The 21,447-nt window shown below is 38.9% G+C and overlaps 1 protein-coding gene across 5 annotated transcripts in view; it reads left to right on the top strand.

Moving 5' to 3' along the window:
* UNC80 (unc-80 homolog, NALCN channel complex subunit) overlaps positions 1-21,447 on the top strand; it is a gene marked incomplete at both ends in the record, with an annotated part of 247,919 nt that overhangs the window by 172,988 nt on the left and 53,484 nt on the right. For 4 of the 5 annotated variants that reach the window (XM_082630607.1, XM_082630604.1, XM_082630606.1 and 1 more), the window contains 13 exons: positions 1,381-1,562; positions 2,071-2,202; positions 4,646-4,832; positions 5,464-5,595; positions 7,272-7,415; positions 9,779-9,879; positions 10,886-10,972; positions 12,560-12,743; positions 14,593-14,687; positions 16,344-16,433; positions 17,445-17,546; positions 19,537-19,717; positions 20,912-21,180. In XM_082630607.1, the coding sequence (XP_082486733.1) occupies positions 1,381-1,562; positions 2,071-2,202; positions 4,646-4,832; positions 5,464-5,595; positions 7,272-7,415; positions 9,779-9,879; positions 10,886-10,972; positions 12,560-12,743; positions 14,593-14,687; positions 16,344-16,433; positions 17,445-17,546; positions 19,537-19,717; positions 20,912-21,180 (1,886 nt within the window). The remainder of the gene's footprint in view (positions 1-1,380; positions 1,563-2,070; positions 2,203-4,645; positions 4,833-5,463; positions 5,596-7,271; positions 7,416-9,778; positions 9,880-10,885; positions 10,973-12,559; positions 12,744-14,592; positions 14,688-16,343; positions 16,434-17,444; positions 17,547-19,536; positions 19,718-20,911; positions 21,181-21,447) is intronic. The other variant, XM_082630605.1, reaches the window with a different exon arrangement.

Below are 21,447 nucleotides of genomic sequence, written 5' to 3'. Positions count from 1 at the left end.
TTCTTTTTGTTCTTTTTTCTTTATTCTGCTCTGCAGTAGTTATTTCCACTATTTTATCTTCCCATCACTTATCCGTTCTTCTGCTTTAGTTATTCTGCTGTTGATTGCTTCTGGAGAATTTTTAAGTTCATTTATTGTGTTGTTCCTCATTGTTTGTTTGCTCTTTAGTTCTTCTAGGTTCTTGTTAAACGTTTCTTGTATTTTCTCCATTCTATTTCCGAGATTCTGGATCATCTTTACTATCATTACTCTGAATTCTTTTTCAGGTAGACTGCCTATTTCCTCTTCATTTTTTTTTTGTCTGGGGGGTTTTTACTTTGCTCCTTCATGTGCTGTGCCTTTCTCTGTGTTCTCGTTTTGCTTAACCTACTGCATTTGGTGTCTCTTGTTTGCAGGCTTCAGGTTCGTAGTTCCCGTTGTTTCTGGCATCTGTCCACTGTGGGTAAGGTTGGTTTAGTGGGTTGTGTAGGCTTCCTGGTGGGGGGGACTGGTGCCTGTGTTCCGGTGGATGAGGCTGGATCTTGTCGCTCTGGTGGTGTGTTTTGGGATGTCTGTGAACTCATTATGATTATAGGCAGCCTCTCTGCTAATGGGTGGGGTTGTGTTCCTGTCTTGCTAGTTGTTTGGCGTAAAGTGTCCAGCACTGTAGCTTGCTGGTCATTGAGTGGAGCTGGATCTTAGAGTTGAGATTTAGATCTCTGGGACAGCTTTTGCCGTTTGATATTACTTGGGGCTGGGAGGTCTCTGGTGGTCCAGTGTCCTGAACTCAGCTGTCCCACCTACTTGGCTCAGGCCTGACACCTGGACGGAGCACCAAGACCCTTTCAGCCGCATGGCAGGCTCTTTTTGTCCCTCGTCTTCCTTTCCTCAAGCCACCACACGTCAGCCACTTGCGTGCCCTCAGAGTTTCCCAGTGGTGCCCACTCACCGGATGATGAATGTTATTTTTAATATAACTAATGGAACTGAGACAGTTTTAAATGGACATTTGTATGTACTGTCCTAGGGTTACTCTGAGATGACTGTAGCCATTTCCTAAAAAGGACATTTCAGCTTGTAATTTCCTTTCTTCATTTGCTTTCTCTGGCATTCACTTTTCACTGTGAGCCAAAGGAAACTTTGCTTAGAATGAGTTTTTCTACTGAAATGTCGTGCTGTCACTGCCCTCACATCAGATATTGGAAGATTGGGGGAGGCACAAAGGGTGAAGTCTGCTTTCCAGGTGCTGAAACAGACTTTGCTTTTGCCAGTGCTGGGGGCTTGGCTCTGTAGCTCAGTAGTCATTTTCAAGAGACAGAAGCAGTTTCCCCCTTCTCCCTATCCCCAGGAATCATGCAAAATTAAGAGATGTGTAGCTGATGAATTGTTGACTGTCTTTAGCGGCCATGTTCCTGTTGTGTGCGGTGAAAGTCCCTGAGGCCGTGTCTGATATGCTGACATCAGAGTTCCACCACCCAGAGACCGTGCAGCGGCTGAACGCTGTCCTTAAGTTCCACACGCTTTGGAGGTTTCGCTATCAGGTGTGGCCCCGGATGGAGGAGGGAGCACAGCAGATTTTTAAGGTGAGGGATACATCCAACATGGGTATTAGATTAGGAATCCTAACCCAAGATTCATTTCAGTCCTTGAACCTCAAATCCACAGTGTATGTCTCAAGAGATGCTTCTTTTTTTCCCTCTTTGATTACATAAGTAAACCTAACTCATATATGAGTGAATTCTTGTCCTTAAAACAAATTGAAATATAAGAATGTAGAAAATCAAGTTTCTATAAACCTCAAGATTTCAACACCATACCCAGAGGTAAGCATATAGAAGTTTGGGGTGTAGTCTTCCATACATTTTGCTATATAAACACAGATGTTCTTTTGAGGATGGGGTGATTAACTCAAATAGAGATCATATAGTTGAAACCCTTCATTTTATTAATGAGTAAACTGAGGCCCAGAGACGTTCTTCATGTGCCTTATAACATCCTCTGCTCTAAAAGATTATGTCATAATTTTGCTTCAGAATCATTCTAGCTTATTTTCCATCTTACTCACTTCATTCTTCTGATATCAACTAACAGATCCCGCCTCCCAGTATAAACTTCACCCTGCCCTCCCCAGTGCTTGGAATGCCATCTATCCCGATGTTTGACCCGCCTTGGGTCCCTCAGTGCAGCGGGAGTGTCCAGGATCCCATTAATGAAGACCAGTCTGTGAGTAACAGGCACTTTCTTTCTAATATCTTCAGGCTCCATGGTATACATGTAAGAGAGAACAATGGATGTGTGAGACAGTTGTCATAAGAATGTAATAACAGCACAGAAAATCAACCACAAAAGGCCTTTAGTTCTTGTGAGATAGAAGGAGCTAACATCTGGGGTGAGCATTTGCAGACCTCTAAAAGCCAAAACAGTTCTGTTCCATAATCATAGAAGCATCCACCTTATAATAAAAGCTACTAAAAGCATTAGGCATTGATTTCTTACCCAAAGGTAGTGCTTTTGCCTCTCTTTATTATAAAACAAACAATTCATTTAACCTACATAAGCTACCCATAAGTTAATGAGATTGACTCTGGATGAATAAGAAAAAGAACTGAGTTGACTCTGGATGAATAAAAAAGAATTGAGTTGCCTGTTCTTGCTGTCCTTGTTTGGACCTTAGTCTGTCCTTTACCTTATTGATCATCAGTATCATCATCAGAAACATCGCTCTGAGAGCTCAAGTCTTATGCTATTCTAATACATTACTGCTCTATGTAATATAATTTATAAACAGTTAAGTTTAGAACCCAGTCTATTTATAAACAAGAACCAAGAATATGTGCCTTTTGAAAAAATGAATCTTCAAAATATGCCTTTTTCACCTATTGCATAGAATTTTCCTAAATTACGAGATAATGTAGAAAATTTGGAAGATAAAGCAAATATAGAAAAAGAACACATCTCTATACACAAATTCATGATTATTTGCTTGCATAATTTCCCACAGGATTTAGGGTAATTGGTATGTGAATATTAAAGATTTCTGATATATCTCACAAAATATCCCCAGGATGATTGTACCATTTTACCCTTATACAACACAATAGGAAAATGTCTTCTTTATTCAAATTAACTAGTATTATTTTTTAATGCCACATTGAATGGCAAAAAACAAAGTTATTGGCTTTTTTATTCACACATCTTTAAAAAGTTGGTTGAATATATGAAGTGAGGTTGAACATTTTTGCATGTCATACATATATTTTCTAGGCATTTGTAGTTTTCTTTGAACTGTTTGTTTGAACTCTTTACCCATCAGAATATTTTTCTTTTAATTCTTCTGCCTACACTACCTTCATATCTGATGGTTTTGTGCCAGACAAAGGCACGCTTGGTTCTTCCCTCCAGCATCTGAACCACTGGTATAAAGATCCTTGGCTTTTTTCTCATACATGGGATAGATTCATTTGAGTCAAGTACATTCTCTTCCCAATTTCACAGTGAATTTCAAGCCAAAGCCCCTAATTCTATATCCAGTTATCTTTCCCTTATCTTATTATAATAAACCAGCTTAACCCCTAGCTCTGAAAATGAATTGCCATGTGGCCCATCAAATGCCCTTAATTGCTGTTGTGTCATCCACTGTTGGAAACCTTTAGTCTTATGTTAAGACCCTGCATAAAGGGAGCTTCGATGACTGCTGTCCTTTAGAAGAGTAACCAACACCCCTTGTCTGTCTCTTTAATCCTATGTGACCACTGGCCAACAAAGATGTAGAGTTTCTACTATACATAGACATTACTTCAAATTGGTAGTGAAGAACATCAGTGATCACTTCTCTGCTCTGAGACCAATGACTTCATCCCCAGAGCTCTTGGAATTTATCTCAGCATAAGCATCATGATTAAGCAAAAATAGAATGGCCCCTTTGCAAAGTGAATCTTTTCTCCTTTATTGTTTCTTATCTGTTATGCTTTTGCTGCTGGTAAACAGAGCCAGATTTTACATTCAACCATAGTAACACTACCAACTCTCATAATTTCCATTCAGTAGCTTTGTTTCTATAAATATTGTTAAGTATTTACAGTGTGCCACTGTATTTTCTATTATTTATATTTATTATTATTTAACATTAATATTTCTAAATATTAAGTATTTGCAGTGTGGTAGATATTTAAGATACAAAAATGAAATAAATCACATAATTAATTGTTTTACATGAAAGAGATCTTTCCTCCTCCTTCCCATGGTTCTGACTTTCTCTTTCATTAACCTTATGAAGTAAATGTCCTTCATTTAAAACCAGTTCAAGAAATTTTGGAAGGAAACAGAGCATTAAAAATGTTTATTCGATGTGTTTAAAGAGTGGATCATTGATATTTTATCCTAAAATAAGATTAGGTAAAATAACATTTTTTCTTTCCCGAAATTACAAACATCCTTGAAGAATTACCTAGATTGAATGAAAAAGAATGTCTTAGTTGTACACAGCCTGGAAACTTGGTAGAAAAGAAGCAAACAAATAAATCTCCATGAAACTAGATCACGGATGCCCTAACATTTCCTGAGAACAAAGTACCACATCTGTGTCTACATTTAGTTGAACACTCTTTATACATGTGACCTTGCAGAAGAGTTGCTAGTGAATAAACTTGCCTTCATGTCTCCGTAGAAATCCTTTTCAGCCCGGGCTGTGTCCCGCTCCCATCAAAGGGCAGAACACATCTTAAAGAACTTGCAACAGGAGGAAGAGAAGAAACGTCTTGGTCGAGAAGCCAGCCTCATCACCGCCATCCCCGTCACCCAGGAGGCTTGTTATGAGCCCACCTGCACACCCAACTCAGAGCCAGAAGAAGAAGGTGCCCTCTACACACTGGACTTCTTTGTGGGGGGTGGGGTGCGCTGAGTCACACAAAAGGGAAAGGACTTGCTTTGAAATAAACATTGACGATTTTATGTGACATGAGGTGAGATGCTCCCTCTATCTCTCTCTCTTACCTCCTGACACTATCTAAAGAAAGAGAAAAAAGTTGTATTTTTCTAAGTGTTTAGAGCTGGCTTGTTTACAGAGGAGGACATTAGCCACATTGAATGAACTAATATGATAATGGACCAAGCAGTGACTATGATTCAGGCAACAGCTGAATCCAGAGTGTGTGCTAAAACACGTAATCAGTCTTTCATCATTAAAAATGGGGTTAGTCCATTAACTACTTTCAGCCTTCACAAGTGCAGACAGTTTTTTGGTTGGTATCAGAAAAATGATTTCTGAACCATTCTAAATTCAGTGATTCTCTGCCCCACTTCTGTGAAATCTTTGGGAGGAATTTTCTGTCTCCCTTTCTGTAGGTGTTTTTTCCTCACCAAAGTACACTCTAAATTACTTATGCTATGAGAGCTATATACACTTTGATGTAAGTACAACTATAATAGTGATGATAACTTTTCTGTTACAAAACCGAAGTTCACGTTCCCCATTTTCTTTGCCAGTAGAAGAAGTCACCAATCTGGCATCCCGTCGACTGTCTGTGAGTCCATCCTGTACCTCCAGCACTTCCCACAGGAATTATTCCTTCCGCAGAGGGTCAGTCTGGTCAGTGCGTTCAGCCGTCAGTGCTGAAGGTGTGTCCTCTTACAAATGTGTCCTTTATTCCTCATGACTTGTGTGTTTTGAAACAATTTTTATTTGATATGATTATCTCACTTCATTACATGTCTTCATTAAATAACCTGTCTCATGATCTTAAAGTTTAAAAATGTATATTAGATGAGTGGTATTCTAAAAAAAATTGTTGATTTAATCCAGCAAATGTCCTTGATAAGTTGGTTCTAGTTTAATTATATTACATGTCATCATATTGCTGAGGGTTCAATAAAACATCATTCTAGGCAGTTAACAGTTTTCAACACTGGCTACACATTACAATCAACCAGGGAGCTTTTAAAAATGCCCAGGTCACACCCAAGACCAAATCAGAATCTCTAAGGGTGGGACTAAAGCACCTCAGTGTTTTTAAAATCTTCTCAGGTGATTCCAATGCATAGCTAAGACTCAGTAGGATGCTTTAGGATGCTGTTCTGGAATAATTTATCAAAGGAAGAACAAAGCTCGTGCCAGTCCTGTAATGAAATCTGATTCCGGGGGAGAAATGTGATACTCTTCAGTTCTAAGAATTTAAAAACTATGCTTCTCTAATGAAAAATAACTGTCTGGGGACTCGCTCCTTCATGATTATACAGATTTCATCACGATTTATAAAGTCATCAAAAAGTTGTATGGAAACTAGTGGTTCTCAACCCTTCACTGCACAACCCTGGAAAACTCCAAAAATGACCAATGCTAATTAATCACAGCAGTCCAAGGCATATCTATATTTTTTCTAACACCTTTATTGAGATATAATTCACATACTAAAATTCACCTTTTTGAAGTGCATAATGCAGTGGTTGTTAGTGTGTTTGTAGAGTGTTCAACCATCAACCCTACTTAATTTTATGATATTTTCATTATCCCCCAAAGAGACCCTATACCCATTAGTAGTCACGCCTCATCCACCACTCCCCCCAACCCCTGACAAGAAATAATCTACTTTCTATTTCTATGGATTTGCCTATTCTGCACATCTCATATGAATGGAATCATATAATATGTGACCTTTTGTGACTGGATCCTTTCACTCAGCATACTTTCAAGGTCAATCCTTGCTGCCACGTGTATCAGTTCTTCATTCCTTCTTATTACAAGATAATGTTCCATTATATGGGTACGCCACATTTTGTTTATCCGTTCACCAGTTAGAGCGGACTTTTGGGTTGTTTCCACCCTTTGGTTATTATGAATTACACTCTTATGAACCATTATGTATAACTTTTGTGAGGAAAACTGCCAAGCTATTTTCAAAAGTGTCTGTATCGTTTTACATTCCGACCAAAAAGCATAAGGGTTCCAATTGTTCCACACCCTTGCATAGGCACAGTAATCTTGGAAATGAAGACCAAAGTTGGAAAACTTACATTTCCCCATTTCAAAACTGACTACAGAGCTGCAGTAACCAAGATTGTGCAGTATGGACTTGAGGGTTGATATACACATCAACGGACAAGATTGGAACCAGAAGTAAACCATTACATGTATGTTGATTTCAAGTTTGAAAAGGGTGCCATAAAACATCAATGGGGGAAAGAATAGTCTTTCCAACAGGTGATGCTGGCACAACTAGGTATCTGCACAGAAAAAAAATGTTCCATAAGTAGGTCTTGAACTGAGAAAAGCACGCTGATTCTGTCTCCCTCTTCAGATGAGGAGCATGCCACCGAACACACGCCCAGCCCCCACGTGCCTCAGCCCCCTCAGGCTGTGTTCCCGGCATGCATCTGTGCAGCAGTGCTCCCCATTGTCCACCTGATGGAGGATGGTGAGGTGCGGGAAGATGGAGTAGCAGGTACAGTTTTTTTTGTTTGTTTTGTTTTGTTTTTTTGCGGTACACGGGCCTCTCACTGTTGTGGCCTCTCCCGTTGCGGAGCACAGGCTCCGGACGCTCAGGATCAGCAGCCATGGCTCATGGGCCCAGCCACTCCGTGGCATGTGGGATCTTCCCGGACCCGGGCACGAACCTGTGTCCCCTGTATTGGCAGGTGGACGGACTCTCAACCACTGCGCCACCAGGGAATCCCCCTTGTACATTTTTAGAATAACAAATATTTGAAAAGAGTTTAAATATCCACCAATAGGCAATTAGTTAATCATGGTACCTCCATATGACAGCTTTCTGTGCACATTAGAAAAATATTAACATAAAAGTGTTCAATTTATAATTAAAAATGTGAGTACCAGAGAGTATTTTCTATATGATATTATTTAAAGAGACATGTAAATATATATATTTCATGTATATGAAAGAATATACTCCAAAATGTTTATAGTTGTTTTGGTGGTTGGTAGACTTATCAGTCTTATTCTCCTCTTTGTCTTTTTCTGTATTTCTCATGTTTTAAGCATTAAACTGCCGTACTTAGCAATTAGAATAAAAATAGTGTTATAAAGATAGTTTTGCAACCAATTTCAACTTAAAAAAAACCCACATCTATTTTAATTATTTATAAAGATACATGAAAGCTAAAGCTTATATTTACATATCTCTTGTTAAATTATTTATATAGCTCAATTTTAATTGGACGGTTAGCTTCTGAAGCAAAAAGAATTGGTATAATTTATTTTAAATATAGACTGAAAAATAAATTTATGCTAAACTCTATATTCCTAGTTTAGAAAACTAAACTAAACCATTTAAACTGAAGATCATCTAATGCTTACCCCCTACTCACTTTTACCCATCTGTTTTCTTAGCCTGGGCACTTCCAGGCAGTCTTAGCCTGACCACTTTTCCCAAAGAAGTAGCACCTTCTTTCACATTAGGAATAATTATTTATTCCTAAGACACCCTCATTAGAAGTGGGAACCCTAACTGTTACTGGCTCAACTGTGTCATCTTGCTGTGGGAGTTATTATTTAAAACATTCATGTGAACCGTAAAAGGTCATGTCTAATTCATGTGCATCCTAAACAAAGCATATTTTCTAAACCAAATAATTACTTTAGGATTTTCTGCATACAGTAAACAATGAAGTGGGACTTTAATAAATACTTACCACTGTTAACATTAGGGTAATTTCCAAATCAAAGATTCATAAATGTATTCTTTTTTTTAATATAATTGACATATAACATTGTGCTAGTTTTAGGTATACAACATAAACATTTGATATATGTATGCATTACAAAATGATTACCACAATAAGTTTAGTTAACATCCATCACCATACATAGCTACAGTTTTTTTTATGATGGGAACTTTTTTTTTTTTTAATTTTTGGCTGCTTTGGGTCTTCGTGGCTGCATGTAGGATTTCTCTAGTTGCGGCGAGCGGGGGCTATTCTTTGTCGCAGTGTGCGGACATCGAATTGCATTGGCTTCTCTTGTGGAGCACGAGCTCTAGGTGCGCGGGCTTCAGTAGCTGTGGCACATGGGCTCGGTAGTTGTGGCCTGTGTGCTCTAGAGTGCAAACTCAGTAGCTGTGGTGCTCAGGCTTAGTTGCTTTGCGGCATGTGGGGTCTTCTCGGAGCAAGGCTCAAACCTTTGTCCCCTGCATTGACAGGCAGATTCTTAACCACTGTGCCACCAGGGAAGTCCTGATGAGGACTTTTAATAACTACTGTCTTAACAGCTTTCAAGTATACAATACAGTATTGTTAACGATAGTCACCATGCTGTACATTATATCCCCAGGATCTATTTATCTTATAACTGGAAGTTTGTAATCTTTGACCACCTTCCCTCCCCCCAGTACCCACCCCGCCACCTCTAGTAACCAATCTGTCCTATGTATATATGTTTGGGTTTTTCTTAGATTCCACATGTAAGTGAGATCATACATTTTTCTTTCTCTGTCTGACTTCTTTCACTTTGCATAACACCCTCAAAGTCCATCCATATTGTCACAAATGGGAGGATTTCCTTTTTTATGGCTAAATGATATTCCATTGTATATCACAAATGCATTTTTAACAAAAGCAATGCTAATATTTAAAGGGCATACTTGTCATATTTTCCTTATAGGCTAAAATGTTCAGAAACAACAACAAAAAGAACAAATACCTGCCTTTCAATAGAAAAAGAGTTCACAGAACCTCTGTAAGGCAATAATTTGAGAGAGACCTATTAAAGTTTAGTAAATTATTCGAATACTTTATCTAATAGATTTATCTCCATTTAAGATGAATATTCAATTTCCTTTCTCTTCTAAAGTGAGTGCTGTGGCCCAGCAAGTCTTATGGAATTGTCTAATTGAAGATCCATCAACAGTTCTTCGACATTTCCTGGAAAAACTGACCATCAGCAATAGACAAGTAAATTCCTCTTTCTTTATAGTGTAGCTATGTAGCTATGTGTGTGAACATGGTTAAAAACAAGCAGTGGACTTTATAGTGACATGCATGCAACATTGGTGTCCTCTGACACATAGCCGAGAAGTACCTTGGATGATGATAATGATGAACAAATTAAACTTGGCTGTTTTCTTTTGAATTTCTCCATTAACTGATGTCTCCGTATGTATATGTTAAACTGCTAGTAATGACCCTAAGATACTGAAAGATTCTCAGTCTTTTAAACAATGATTAAATTCAGTTTAATGTTTTCAGCGTTTGGTACATTTACTGAATTCTGACTGGCTGGTAGTATGTGGTGCAGGTAGTGTTATTAGAGTATGTTGAAACTCTCCATTAATCAAAAAATCTAATTTATCAGGTCACCCTGTGAGAAGATTATGCCAAATAAAAGTCATTTTCTGAGCAATGGCAAAATACCCTGATGATTACAAATTACTTCTTCATTTCTGTGTTATGGTCCTGTTCACTGGAAGATTAAGTTTCTGAAAGGAAGGTTAATTATAAACACCTCCATTTATCCTCTCTTGGCCCAGCTTTATCTCTTTGACTTGAAACGTAGGAAGCAGAAGTATGAAGTTCAATAAACCTAGTTTGTTTAATGGTTTCTTAAGATAGATCCTCCTCACATTTCCATCACACCTGGAAGCCACAGCAAATAGAGATGACTAAATGTACAGCTTTCCTGTGATTAGCCTGTGACCTATAGACATAGTCTAAATTTTTATTTAAAAATTTGACTATTGCTTAGTAATTTCATATATTAGCTTCTAGGAGATGGTGTTACAGTTGGTTTAAATGCTATTTAACAAGTATCACAGATACTATATTAAAATTCTGAACATAAGAGAAATCAACATGTGGGCAAAAGTAAGAAAAATCCCCCCACCTTGCTTTTCAAGAAGTTAATTTTATTTCCTACAGCATGGCAGCTGAATGAGACCTAGAAATTCTGTTGTTCTTTCAGGATGAGTTAATGTACATGCTGCGCAAACTTCTCCTGAATATCGGAGACTTTCCTGCTCAGACCTCTCACATCCTATTCAACTACTTGGTGAGTTTCACCTCCAGTAGGTTATAAATGTTCATTTCCAAGTAGGAAGAAATAATAAGAGAAAAAGATGTTAGGAGATTTTTTTTTCAATAAATTCCCATTAATTATATGACTGAAGGTGAATCATGGTCAGCTGAATTCACCACTGTTTGTATGGGGAAGCCCCTCCTAGCACAATCCTTGGCATGTGATGGGCACTCAATAAATGTCTCTTTCCTCTCTGTCTCCCTTTGGCATTATAGAACTTCCTCATGTCGGTCCTTAATTTTAGTTTTCTGTTGAAAAAATGTATATGTCCTTTTTTAAAAATTATTTTTTCTTTTAACACCTTTATTGGATTATAATTGCTTTACAATGGTAAGTTAATTTCTGCTTTATAACAAAGTGAATCAGCTATACATATACATATATCCCCATATCTCCTCCCTCTTGCATCTCCCTCCAACCCTCACTATCCCACCCCTCTAGGTGGTCACAAAGCACCGAGCTGATCTCCCTGTGTGATGCAGCTGCTTCACACTAGCTATCTGTTTTACATTTGCTAGTGTATATATGTCAAAGCTACTCTCTCACTTCGTCCCAGCTTACCCTTCCCCCTCCCCATGTCCTCAAGTCCATTCTTTACGTCTGCGTCTTTATTCCTGTCCTGCCCCTAGGTTCTTCAGAACCTTTTTTTTTTTTTTTTAGATTCCACATATGTGTGTTAGCATACAGTATTTGTTTTTCTCTTTCTGACTTATTTCACTCTGTATGACAGTCTCTAGGTCCATCTAGCTCACTACAAATAACTCAGTTTCGTTTCTTTTTATGGCTGAGTAATATTCCATTGTATATATGTGCCATATCTTTATCCATTCATCTGTCGATGGACATATAGGTTGCTTCCATGTCCTGGCTATTGTAAATGTGCTGCAGTGAACATTGTGGTACATGACTCTTTTTGAATTATGATTTTCTCAGGGTATGCTAACACATATATATGGAATCTTAAAAAAAATGGTTCTGATGAACCTAGGGGCAGGACAGGAATAAAGACACAGATGTAGAGAATCGACTTGAGAACATGGAGAGGGGGAAGGTAAGCTGGGATGAAGTGAGAGAGTAGCATTGACATATATACACTAGCAAATGTAAAATAGATAGCTAGTGGGAAGCAGCTGCATCACACAGGGAGATCAGCTCGGTGCTTTGTGATGACCTAGAAGGGTGGGATAGGGAGGGTGGGAGGGAGATACAAGAGGGAGGGGATATGAGGATATACGTAGGCATGTAGCTGATTCACTTTGTTATACAGCAGAAACCAACACAACATTGTAAAGCATTGTACTCCAGTAAAGATATTTAAAAAAAAAAAAGTAGTAGTAAGTATTTTAGTGATAACATAAAAATATATGGCAACCTGTTCAGGCCAGTTTTCCAGTTATCCCTTCTTCTGCTTACTGCCACTGAAAGTATTAGAGAAGCATTTGAACAGAGAATCAAAAGCAAAAAAACAATATTTAATTAAGAAAATGAAAAGCCAAGGAAAGGAGAATGTAAGCTCAGAATTACTGTGACTTTGTGACCATTTCCTGTTCTGACTTATAGGTAGGATTAATCATGTACTTTGTGCGGACCCCCTGCGAGTGGGGGATGGATGCCATTTCAGCCACTCTGACTTTCCTGTGGGAGGTGGTCGGTTACGTAGAAGGCCTGTTCTTCAAGGATCTGAAGCAGACCATGAAGAAGGAGCAATGTGAGGTCAAGCTTCTGGTGACCGCTTCAATGCCAGGTACTGCTTTTGGAAGACATAACTTTTTTAGGAGTATAAAAAAGGCTTTTACAAACCAAGTGTCTCTTTCATTCATGAGAAAATTTTCTGACCCTGGGATTGAGTGCTTCAAAGAATTTTTGTTGAATACAATCTGAAGAAATACAATAGACCCTTTAAAAGTCAGCAATTGCCAGATGAAAAGGGAGACATCAGAACTGAGATCCATGTGAATCAGTAGTTGAAGGACTGCCAAGGTTAAAGATTTATTTAAGTCTATTGCAGAGGGCCAGCTGAACTGAGAGCCTTTTTGAATGAATTTTTGGCACTGCAAGGAGAATACTATTGTTTGCATGGCAGGGACCCCAGGCTTTTGTAAACTCACTGAGAGATGGCTTTATGAAAAATTGGAAAAGGGAAAAGCAGGAAGGAAAATTACAAAAAAACATGCAGTGTGATATAAACTCTAGATACAATTCCTTTTCACTTTGGATAGCTTGCCTTTCTTGGAGATAAAATTTTGCCAAGCCTTTATCCTTGTGCAATGTCTAAGAAAATGTGAGATAATACATGTATTGAAATAAAAAGACAAAATTATATATAAATAAGAACACAGGTTCTGGCAGCAAAGAGGCCTATGTTAAAATCAGAGCACTACCATTTATGATCTGTATAATTAATATTAGCTATGAAAAAGTACATCACTTTTAAAGCTTTCTTTACTCACACGTACAATGGGAGTATGATTCATACTTCATAATTGTGAGGAATAAATGAGTTTAGGTTTGTAAAATACTAGCTGCTGTACCTGACACATGGTAAGCATTCAGTAAGTTGTAATGGTATATTTATGTGTCTATAGGTTACTCAACAAGAGATCAGCTTTTATTACAGCAAAGAAGCATATTGTCAGGCATATACTTAAAAACAACTCATTATAAATCAAGGTATATCATAATGTTCACTGTCTCACCAGCCAAGCAGAATACAGAAAATGTAAATTTAAACTACCTTTCAGGTACTTGTTTAGCTTTTGCTAATAGCTCTGCTTGTATCTTCTCAACCATTATTACCTCATCATCTCATTTAAAATAAAGGAATAGATTATTTGTTGGAATGCTTAAGGTTTGAATTCTGACTCTTCCATTAAATAAATGTGTCTTTGACTAAGTTACTTATAAGTTCTTATTTATAAGAGTAAGTTCTCTCTGTTTCTTCATTTGTAGTATGAAAATAATAATACCCATATCATAGGGTTGCTATGAGATTTAAATATGATTATGCACATAAAACCATTTAAAAGTATGGGGAACTCCATAAACGGTAGCTATGATTTTTTAAATAATAAGTAAATATATTTAAAATATATATTTAGGGCTTCCCTGGTGGCACAGTGGTTGAGAGTCCACCTGCCAATATAGGGGACACGGGTTCGTGCCCCGGTCTGGGAAGATCCCACATGCCATGGAGCAGCTGGGCCCGTGAGCCATGGCCGCTGAGCCTGCGCATCCGGAGCCTGTGCTCTGCAGTGGGAGAGGCCACAACAGTGAGAGGCCTGCGTACCACAAAAAAAAAAAAAATATATATATATATATATATATACACACATATATATATATATACACATATATATATACATATATATATACACATATATATATATATACACACATATATATATATATATATATATAACTAGAAACATAGTTGTGCAGTTAGTACAATGCACAAGTCGCATTAAACCCTCACTGGTAGTAATCATCATAATAATAAAAACATCAGCTTATTGATAATATTTTAATAATTTGTGGTTTATCTATAAACTTTCTTATAGTAGAAGTCAGTTTATTATGATTTTTACCTTCTGTAGGTACGAAAACCTTGGTAGTTCATGGACAGAATGAGTGTGATATCCCAACCCAGTTACCAGTCCATGAAGATACTCAATTTGAAGCCCTGTTAAAGGTAGGGATGTCTTTTGACAGAAGTGATTTTTTTTTTTTAATGCACAATGGCTATGGCCACTTCACGGATCATCCAGTTTTGAATTAAATGGCCTTCCTCTATCTTCAAATGAGTATATGCATTTATTTATCTCTTCTAGAATCTGCCCCACTCTTGTGTACTTCCTCTATTTCCTTGTATAATTTTCCCCATATGGATGTAGGCAAGCTCATGTCGCCTCCCTCTCAGCTACAGCAACCACGTGACACTCCTCTTGAGATGCAGTGAATCCTGCTTAGGGGTATCCTGGCATCACTTGTGGCAGTTCTGGAGCCACCCTGGGTTTGCACACCAAGGGCACTGGGACAAACTCTAGGGGTCAGGTGACAGTCCATGCCAGAGATGCTTTTTGCGGCATCGAGTTGAACAATACACAGTCTTGATTTGCCACTGACAGAAATGATTGGAGAGGCAGAAAATATATACCTTAGAATCAACTAAGTGAATCAAGAAAGTATCTTTAATGGTTATGACAATTACACCCCTTAAGAGATATGCAGTCCATTGTAACTCATGCCTGTAGGGCTGTTAAGGGAAAGTAGTAAGTACACTAGTGCAGTGATTCCCTGTTTATCTGGAGCCCAAACTTTTGGCCCAGAAAAGACCTCTGAGAAATTCAGTTTTGCAAGCCTGTGTATTTTATTTCAGTAGAAAGGGTTGTTAAGCCTCCTCCAGGCCTCACTCCTTCATCTCCAGAGATTCTCTCAGGCCCAGTGAAGCAAATTTCAACAGCCACTTCATTTTCCTACTCACTTTGGATGGTAGGATAGCATGAAGGCAGACAGTGAGTTCAAACCCAGGCTCCACCACAACCAGTGTCATCTAAATAAGTCAAACGACAGGCTCTCTCTAGTGTCAGTTTCTTTTTCAACAGTGCTCGACTATTAGTGCAGATTATACAAGTTCTCTACATTGAAAGCACTGAGCATAGAATGTAGTAGATAATAAGTGCTCGTAGAATATAGTAGATAAGTGCTCAATCACTGTGGTTCATATTATTCTTAATGTTGCTACTAAACATGCTTTCTTCCTGATATTGAGACCAGTAGATGCCCCTGTGCCTTCACAGTTCATCACTCAAGTCTACATTGTAATTGTACCTCTTTTAGCTCTATGAGAACAGAGCAGATAGTTTGTATTACACTATCAGTCTTTTTTTAAATTGAGATATAGTTGATGTATAATATTATATACATTTCAGGTATAGAGCATAGTGATTCACAATTTTTAAAGGTCATATTCCATTTATAGTTATTCTAATATATTGCCTATATTCTGTGTTGTACAATGTATCTTTGTAGCTTATTTATTTTATGCATAGTAGTTTGCACGTCTTAATCCCCTACCCCTGTCTTGCACTACCTTACACAGTCAGTCTTTATGCTGTCATTTTTTTGGATAGCTGTGTGCATGTAAATGTTCATATATATATGTGTGTATATAATATATATATGTATATATATGCACACATAATATATAAAATGTATGTAAGATATAAATACATATATATTCCTTATAGGAAGCTACCTTGTTTTATGACATTTTTACCTTTCAGCTTACTGTTTGGCTCATAATATGATCTCAATAAATGTTTATTAAAACTTGCTGTTGTTCTAGGAGTGTCTGGAGTTTTTTAATATCCCAGAATCCCAGTCTACACATTACTTTCTCATGGATAAACGATGGAACCTTATCCACTACAATAAGGTGAGACTGCAGTGATGATGCTCATGGAGAGCTGTGTCAAAAGCCCATTATGCCTTTCCCGAGGGCAGCTTCACTCAGGGGGGCGTCACTGTTTAGAGGTGAGGCATATGGCCGCTTGGTTCACACCACCTCACTGTTGATGTATTAGCTTTGGACTGGCCACTTTACCTTTGTACCCTTCAGTTTCCTTGTCTGTAAAGGGAAGGTGATGATAATAGCTACTTTAGGGTCGTTGTAATAATTAAAGGAGATAAGTAAGGCACTTCGTCACTCATCATTATTACATCTAGAACATTTAAGTTGCCCGTATTGTAAGTACATGTGTTTTTTTGGAATGTTAATGTCGTTCTCGTGCCGCTTTCTACTACATTAAGCATGATTGTGGTAACGTGATCTAATGAACAAAAGAAACCTCAGGAAGACCACTGACATCACTTTTCAGGGCTTTTCTTTTCTTCTTCAGAACGCTTTTTTTTTAATTTATTATTTTTTTACATCTTTATTGGAGTATAATTGCTTTACAATGGTGTGCTAGTTTCTGCTTTATAACAAAGTGAATCAGTTATACACATACATATGTTCCCATATCTCTTCCCTCTTGTGTCTCCCTCCCTCCCACCCTCCCTATCCCACCCCTCTAGGTGGTCACAGAGCACCTAGCTGATCTCCCTGTGCTATGCGGCTGCTTCCCACTAGCTATCTATTTTACGTTTGGTAGTGTGTATATGTCCATGCCACTCTCTCGCTTTAGTAAATGGCCTCTGGCTCCTTTGCTCCTGACAGAGCATCCTGGACTTTGGAAATCATACTCAGCCTGGGGAGATTGAAGCTTTCCCAAGGAGGGTGTTTATCTTCCCTAGGATTTTGTAGAATTGGGGAGCGTAAAGTAGTAAGAATCTAAACCATCAGAAAATACATAACATGTTTGTCTGACCTTTGGGGAAAGAGGAAATGAGAGTCCGAGTTTAATTATTTGAACTCTTTTTTTGTCTTTGTGTAATCCCACCACAGACCTATGTTCGGGATATTTACCCTTTTAGGAGATCCGTGTCTCCACAGCTGAACCTTGTACATATGCATCCAGAGAAAGGACAGGAACTCATTCAGAAACAGGTGCCTGACCACCACAGTTTTATTCTATTTTGTCATGTCATTGGGATAGATGATCTGTAAATGGTTGCCAGCCCTGAGATTCTGTTATGATCCTCTCTAGAGAGAGAATGATGGGCCCTTGGTCAATAGATAGTTCCCCAAAATAGTGTGTTAACCAAGTTTTATAAATTGGATGAATAATGTAAAGGTATTAAGAAACACTCACTTGGAGAATGCTATGAGAAATTGGGGTATAAATAGCAGAAATCTTCTAATTTATTTACCTACTAGTTTCTAAGTTTGGATTTTCACTCCACATTTTTGTAAAGTGGGATTGGAAGTACACATAGTGTAGCTATAAGAAGGTTGTCCCAGAAATTTATGCTAGCTGGAAAAGAATAAAAGGGGTCAATGTAGTGTGCCTGAAAAAGGCCCTGCACCAAGGTCCAGAGATTTGGACTCAGTCCCAGCTCTGCCACTGACCAGTGATCTGACCTTGGACATGTTACTAACTTCTCTTAAAATAGGAGGAAACAGAATCAAGCAGCTGTACTTAGATTTAAGATTGAAGAACAGAATAACGTTTACACATCTCATCATAAATGAGACTTTGAGCTTAAGGAAATTCACTATTTTGCAAGTGAAATATAGCTGTAGTACACAATTCTAATAATGATACAATTTTAATGTGGTCTATGTGTTATATTCATTTATTTTTAATAAAATGTTGAAACAAACTATTATTTCAAGTTTTCTGCATGTAGCAAGGATGCTATTCAAAAATATCTTCAGGAGATGGCATAGAATCCGACCACTTAAGTAATTAAAAACATAGTTAGTATTAACTACCTAAATTGCATTTAGAAGAAAGAAAATAGTGAATGTATTACAAAGTGTGAGGTGTTGGGCAAAACTGTAAGACCTTAAATATAAATAATTTCTAAAACAATTCCCCACAAATTATCCCAGCCTCTGATTTTGGCAGCAAAATAATGAAAACCATAATCAATAACCGCACTTCACAAGTGTTTTTTTTTTTAATCATGTTTAAGAACACGTTTTAAGAGAATAACATAAAACGGGGCCCTTACTCTATTTATACTCCAAGTTGGGATCTTAAGACTGCTTTCTAATTTCCTCAGGGAGATAATAATAGACAGACCTGTGGTTCTGGCTCTGAAGTCTCCTCAACAGCTGCTCATGGCTTATCATCTTCCTGGTCACATCCCCCTGCCCACTGATCAGCAACAGAAAAGGCACTAAGAGAAGGACCAAAAGACCCATGTTCACGTCATCTAAACTAAGGGCTAAAGGACCACCAATCTAGGTCCTATTAGTTTTTGTTCCAAAATAGGTTTTTCCTGGAGCCCATTTCAGTCTTTAAGAGGCAAACCCAGGGCTTCCCTGGTGGCGCAGTGGTTGAAAGTCCACCTGCCGATGCAGGGGACACGGGTTCGTGCCCCGGTCCAGGAAGATCCCACATGCCTCGGAGCGGCTGGGCCTGTGAGCCATGGCCGCTGAGCCTGTGCTCCACAACGGGAGAGGCCACAACAGTGAGAGGCCCGCGTACCGCAAAAGAAAAAAAAAAAAAAAGAGGCAAACCCAGAAACAGCATAAGGCATCAGTAGAAATGATAGAAGCAATTGGAACTGACTGGCTCCTGTTGGAGAAGGTCTTCTACATTATGACATCCAAACAAATGGGCTGTATTTAATACTGAACTGTTCTTGACAATGCTTGCCTTGTGCTCCTCCTGTAGCTGGCAGACTCCATAAGAAACACTTCCTTCTGTAGAACAGACAGATGCAGGAAGTGAGAGTCAATTAAGTATTGTTTGCTCTTTCTATGTGGTAAAGAAAAAATATTTCTTTCTCATTTCACTTCCCCCAATTTTTCAATTTTTAATCAGCCTGGTTTGCCATTAAGGTTTTCACTTCAGTTTCTTCACTGTTGGTAATTTCAGAGTTGCCAATTCTACTTTTCATCTGCTCCTGCCTTTGTCTGCCGGTAGGTATTCACTCGGAAGCTGGAGGAAGTGGGGAGGGTTTTGTTTCTCATCTCCCTCACCCAGAAGATCCCCACAGCCCACAAGCAGTCCCACGTCTCCATGCTCCAGGAAGACCTCCTCCGACTGCCCTCATTTCCTCGAAGTGCTATTGATGCGGAGTTTTCACTCTTCAGTGATCCTCAAGGTATCAAGAAAGAAGCATTTCCTCTCTTGGGCTTCTTCTCCTGACCTTCTTTTGTCCTCAGCTAGAGGACATCTCTATCTTAATTGGCAGACAGTTCTCTAAGCTTAGTGGCTCTCAGCTCTTGAGTGGGCACCAGAATCACCTGGAGAACTTGATAAAACACAGATTGCTGGGTCCCACCCTCCAGCCCCGAGTTTCTGATTCAGTAGCTCTGGAATGGGGCTTGGGAACTTGAATTTCTGACAAGCTCCCAGGTGAGGCTGGTGCTTCTGTTCCAAGGACCACTGCTCTAAGCTAATCGTAAGCAATTGAAGGAAGTAGTGTGGTATTGTTAGGAGAGTACTTGACTAAGTGAAGAACAGGTATTTATATGAAATTCAAGAGGAGGCAAAATGAATCTACAGTGACAGAAATCAGAACAGTAGTTACCTCTGGATTGGGGGAATGGATTTCCCAGAGAGGGGTATGAGAGAACTTTCTCAGGTGATGAAAATGGTCTATATATTGATTGGAGTGTTGGTTACATGAGTGGGTATTTTTGTCAAAATTCATTGAATTCTACATTTATGATCTGTGCCTTTTACCCTATCTAAATTATACCTTAATTAGAAAGTCTGGAGTCAGGGCCCAGTAATCTGTGTTTTTACAAGACCTCCAGGTGGTTTTGATGCCCTAGGAAGCTTGAGAACCATTATTCAAATAGAGAGAGAGAGACTGAGACAGAGAAATTGAAAGAGACCCATTTTGAAACCATGCTCTGTTACTCAGTTACTAATTTGGGACAGTTACTTAAATCAGCATCCCTATGGTCTACATCTTCATCCAGAAGCTCCAGAGAAATAGTAGACAGAGCTCTAGTCTGACCATGAGTTCAAAGACCAAGAAAAAGTCTCAGCCCTGCCATTTTCTTAATAACTTATTTTTTTCTCAAAGCTACAGCTTATTCAGCAGCAACACACTGCACCTGCCTGCCCTGTCTTGCCCACAGAGTTGAATCAAAGAGGTGATGAAGAAAGTACTTGGAGGGCTAGGAGGTGTCACAGCAGTGGCTGCAATATTGTTTTGGGAAGCGTATCAACAGTAGATCTTCATGTCCCTGAGCTGGAAACAGCAGCGCCCTGGGGTTTGATTGCCCTCCACACTGACAGGATTGGCGTGGGGCTAATTCTGTCTCTGCTGTTTCATGTTTCACAGCTGGGAAGGAGCTGTTTGGCCTCGACACTCTTCAGAAAAGCTTGTGGATCCAGCTCCTGGAGGAGATGTTCCTGGGCATGCCGAGCGAGTTTCCCTGGGGAGATGAAATCATGCTTTTCCTCAACGTTTTTAACGGAGCTCTGATCCTACACCCAGAAGACAGTGCCCTGCTCAGGCAGTACGCGGCCACCGTCATCAACAGCGCTGTGCACTTCAATCACCTCTTCTCCCTCAGCGGCTACCAGTGGATTCTGCCCACCATGCTGCAGGTGCACAGGCTCTCCTCTCCTGCCCATGGAACAGGTCAACAAGATCTGTACCAAAACTTTTAATGATGGAATTATCTTCTTTTATGACCTCAGAAGGCACCAAATGAAACCCCCTCTAGAAACTTCCAAAAGGTCATAATATTCCATTCTATTCTGAGATTTCCCAGACCTGGGCTATGCTTTCCCATTTCTTCTGGACCAGTGGTTCTCAAAGTGCAATCTCTGGAGCAACAGCAGCAGAAGCAGCAGCATCACCTGGGGATTTGT

The sequence above is a fragment of the Mesoplodon mirus genome (assembly GCF_964341445.2).
Source record: "Mesoplodon mirus genome assembly, chromosome: 8".
NCBI lineage: Eukaryota > Metazoa > Chordata > Mammalia > Artiodactyla > Ziphiidae > Mesoplodon > Mesoplodon mirus.
This window is presented reverse-complemented; position numbering and strand designations above follow the sequence as displayed.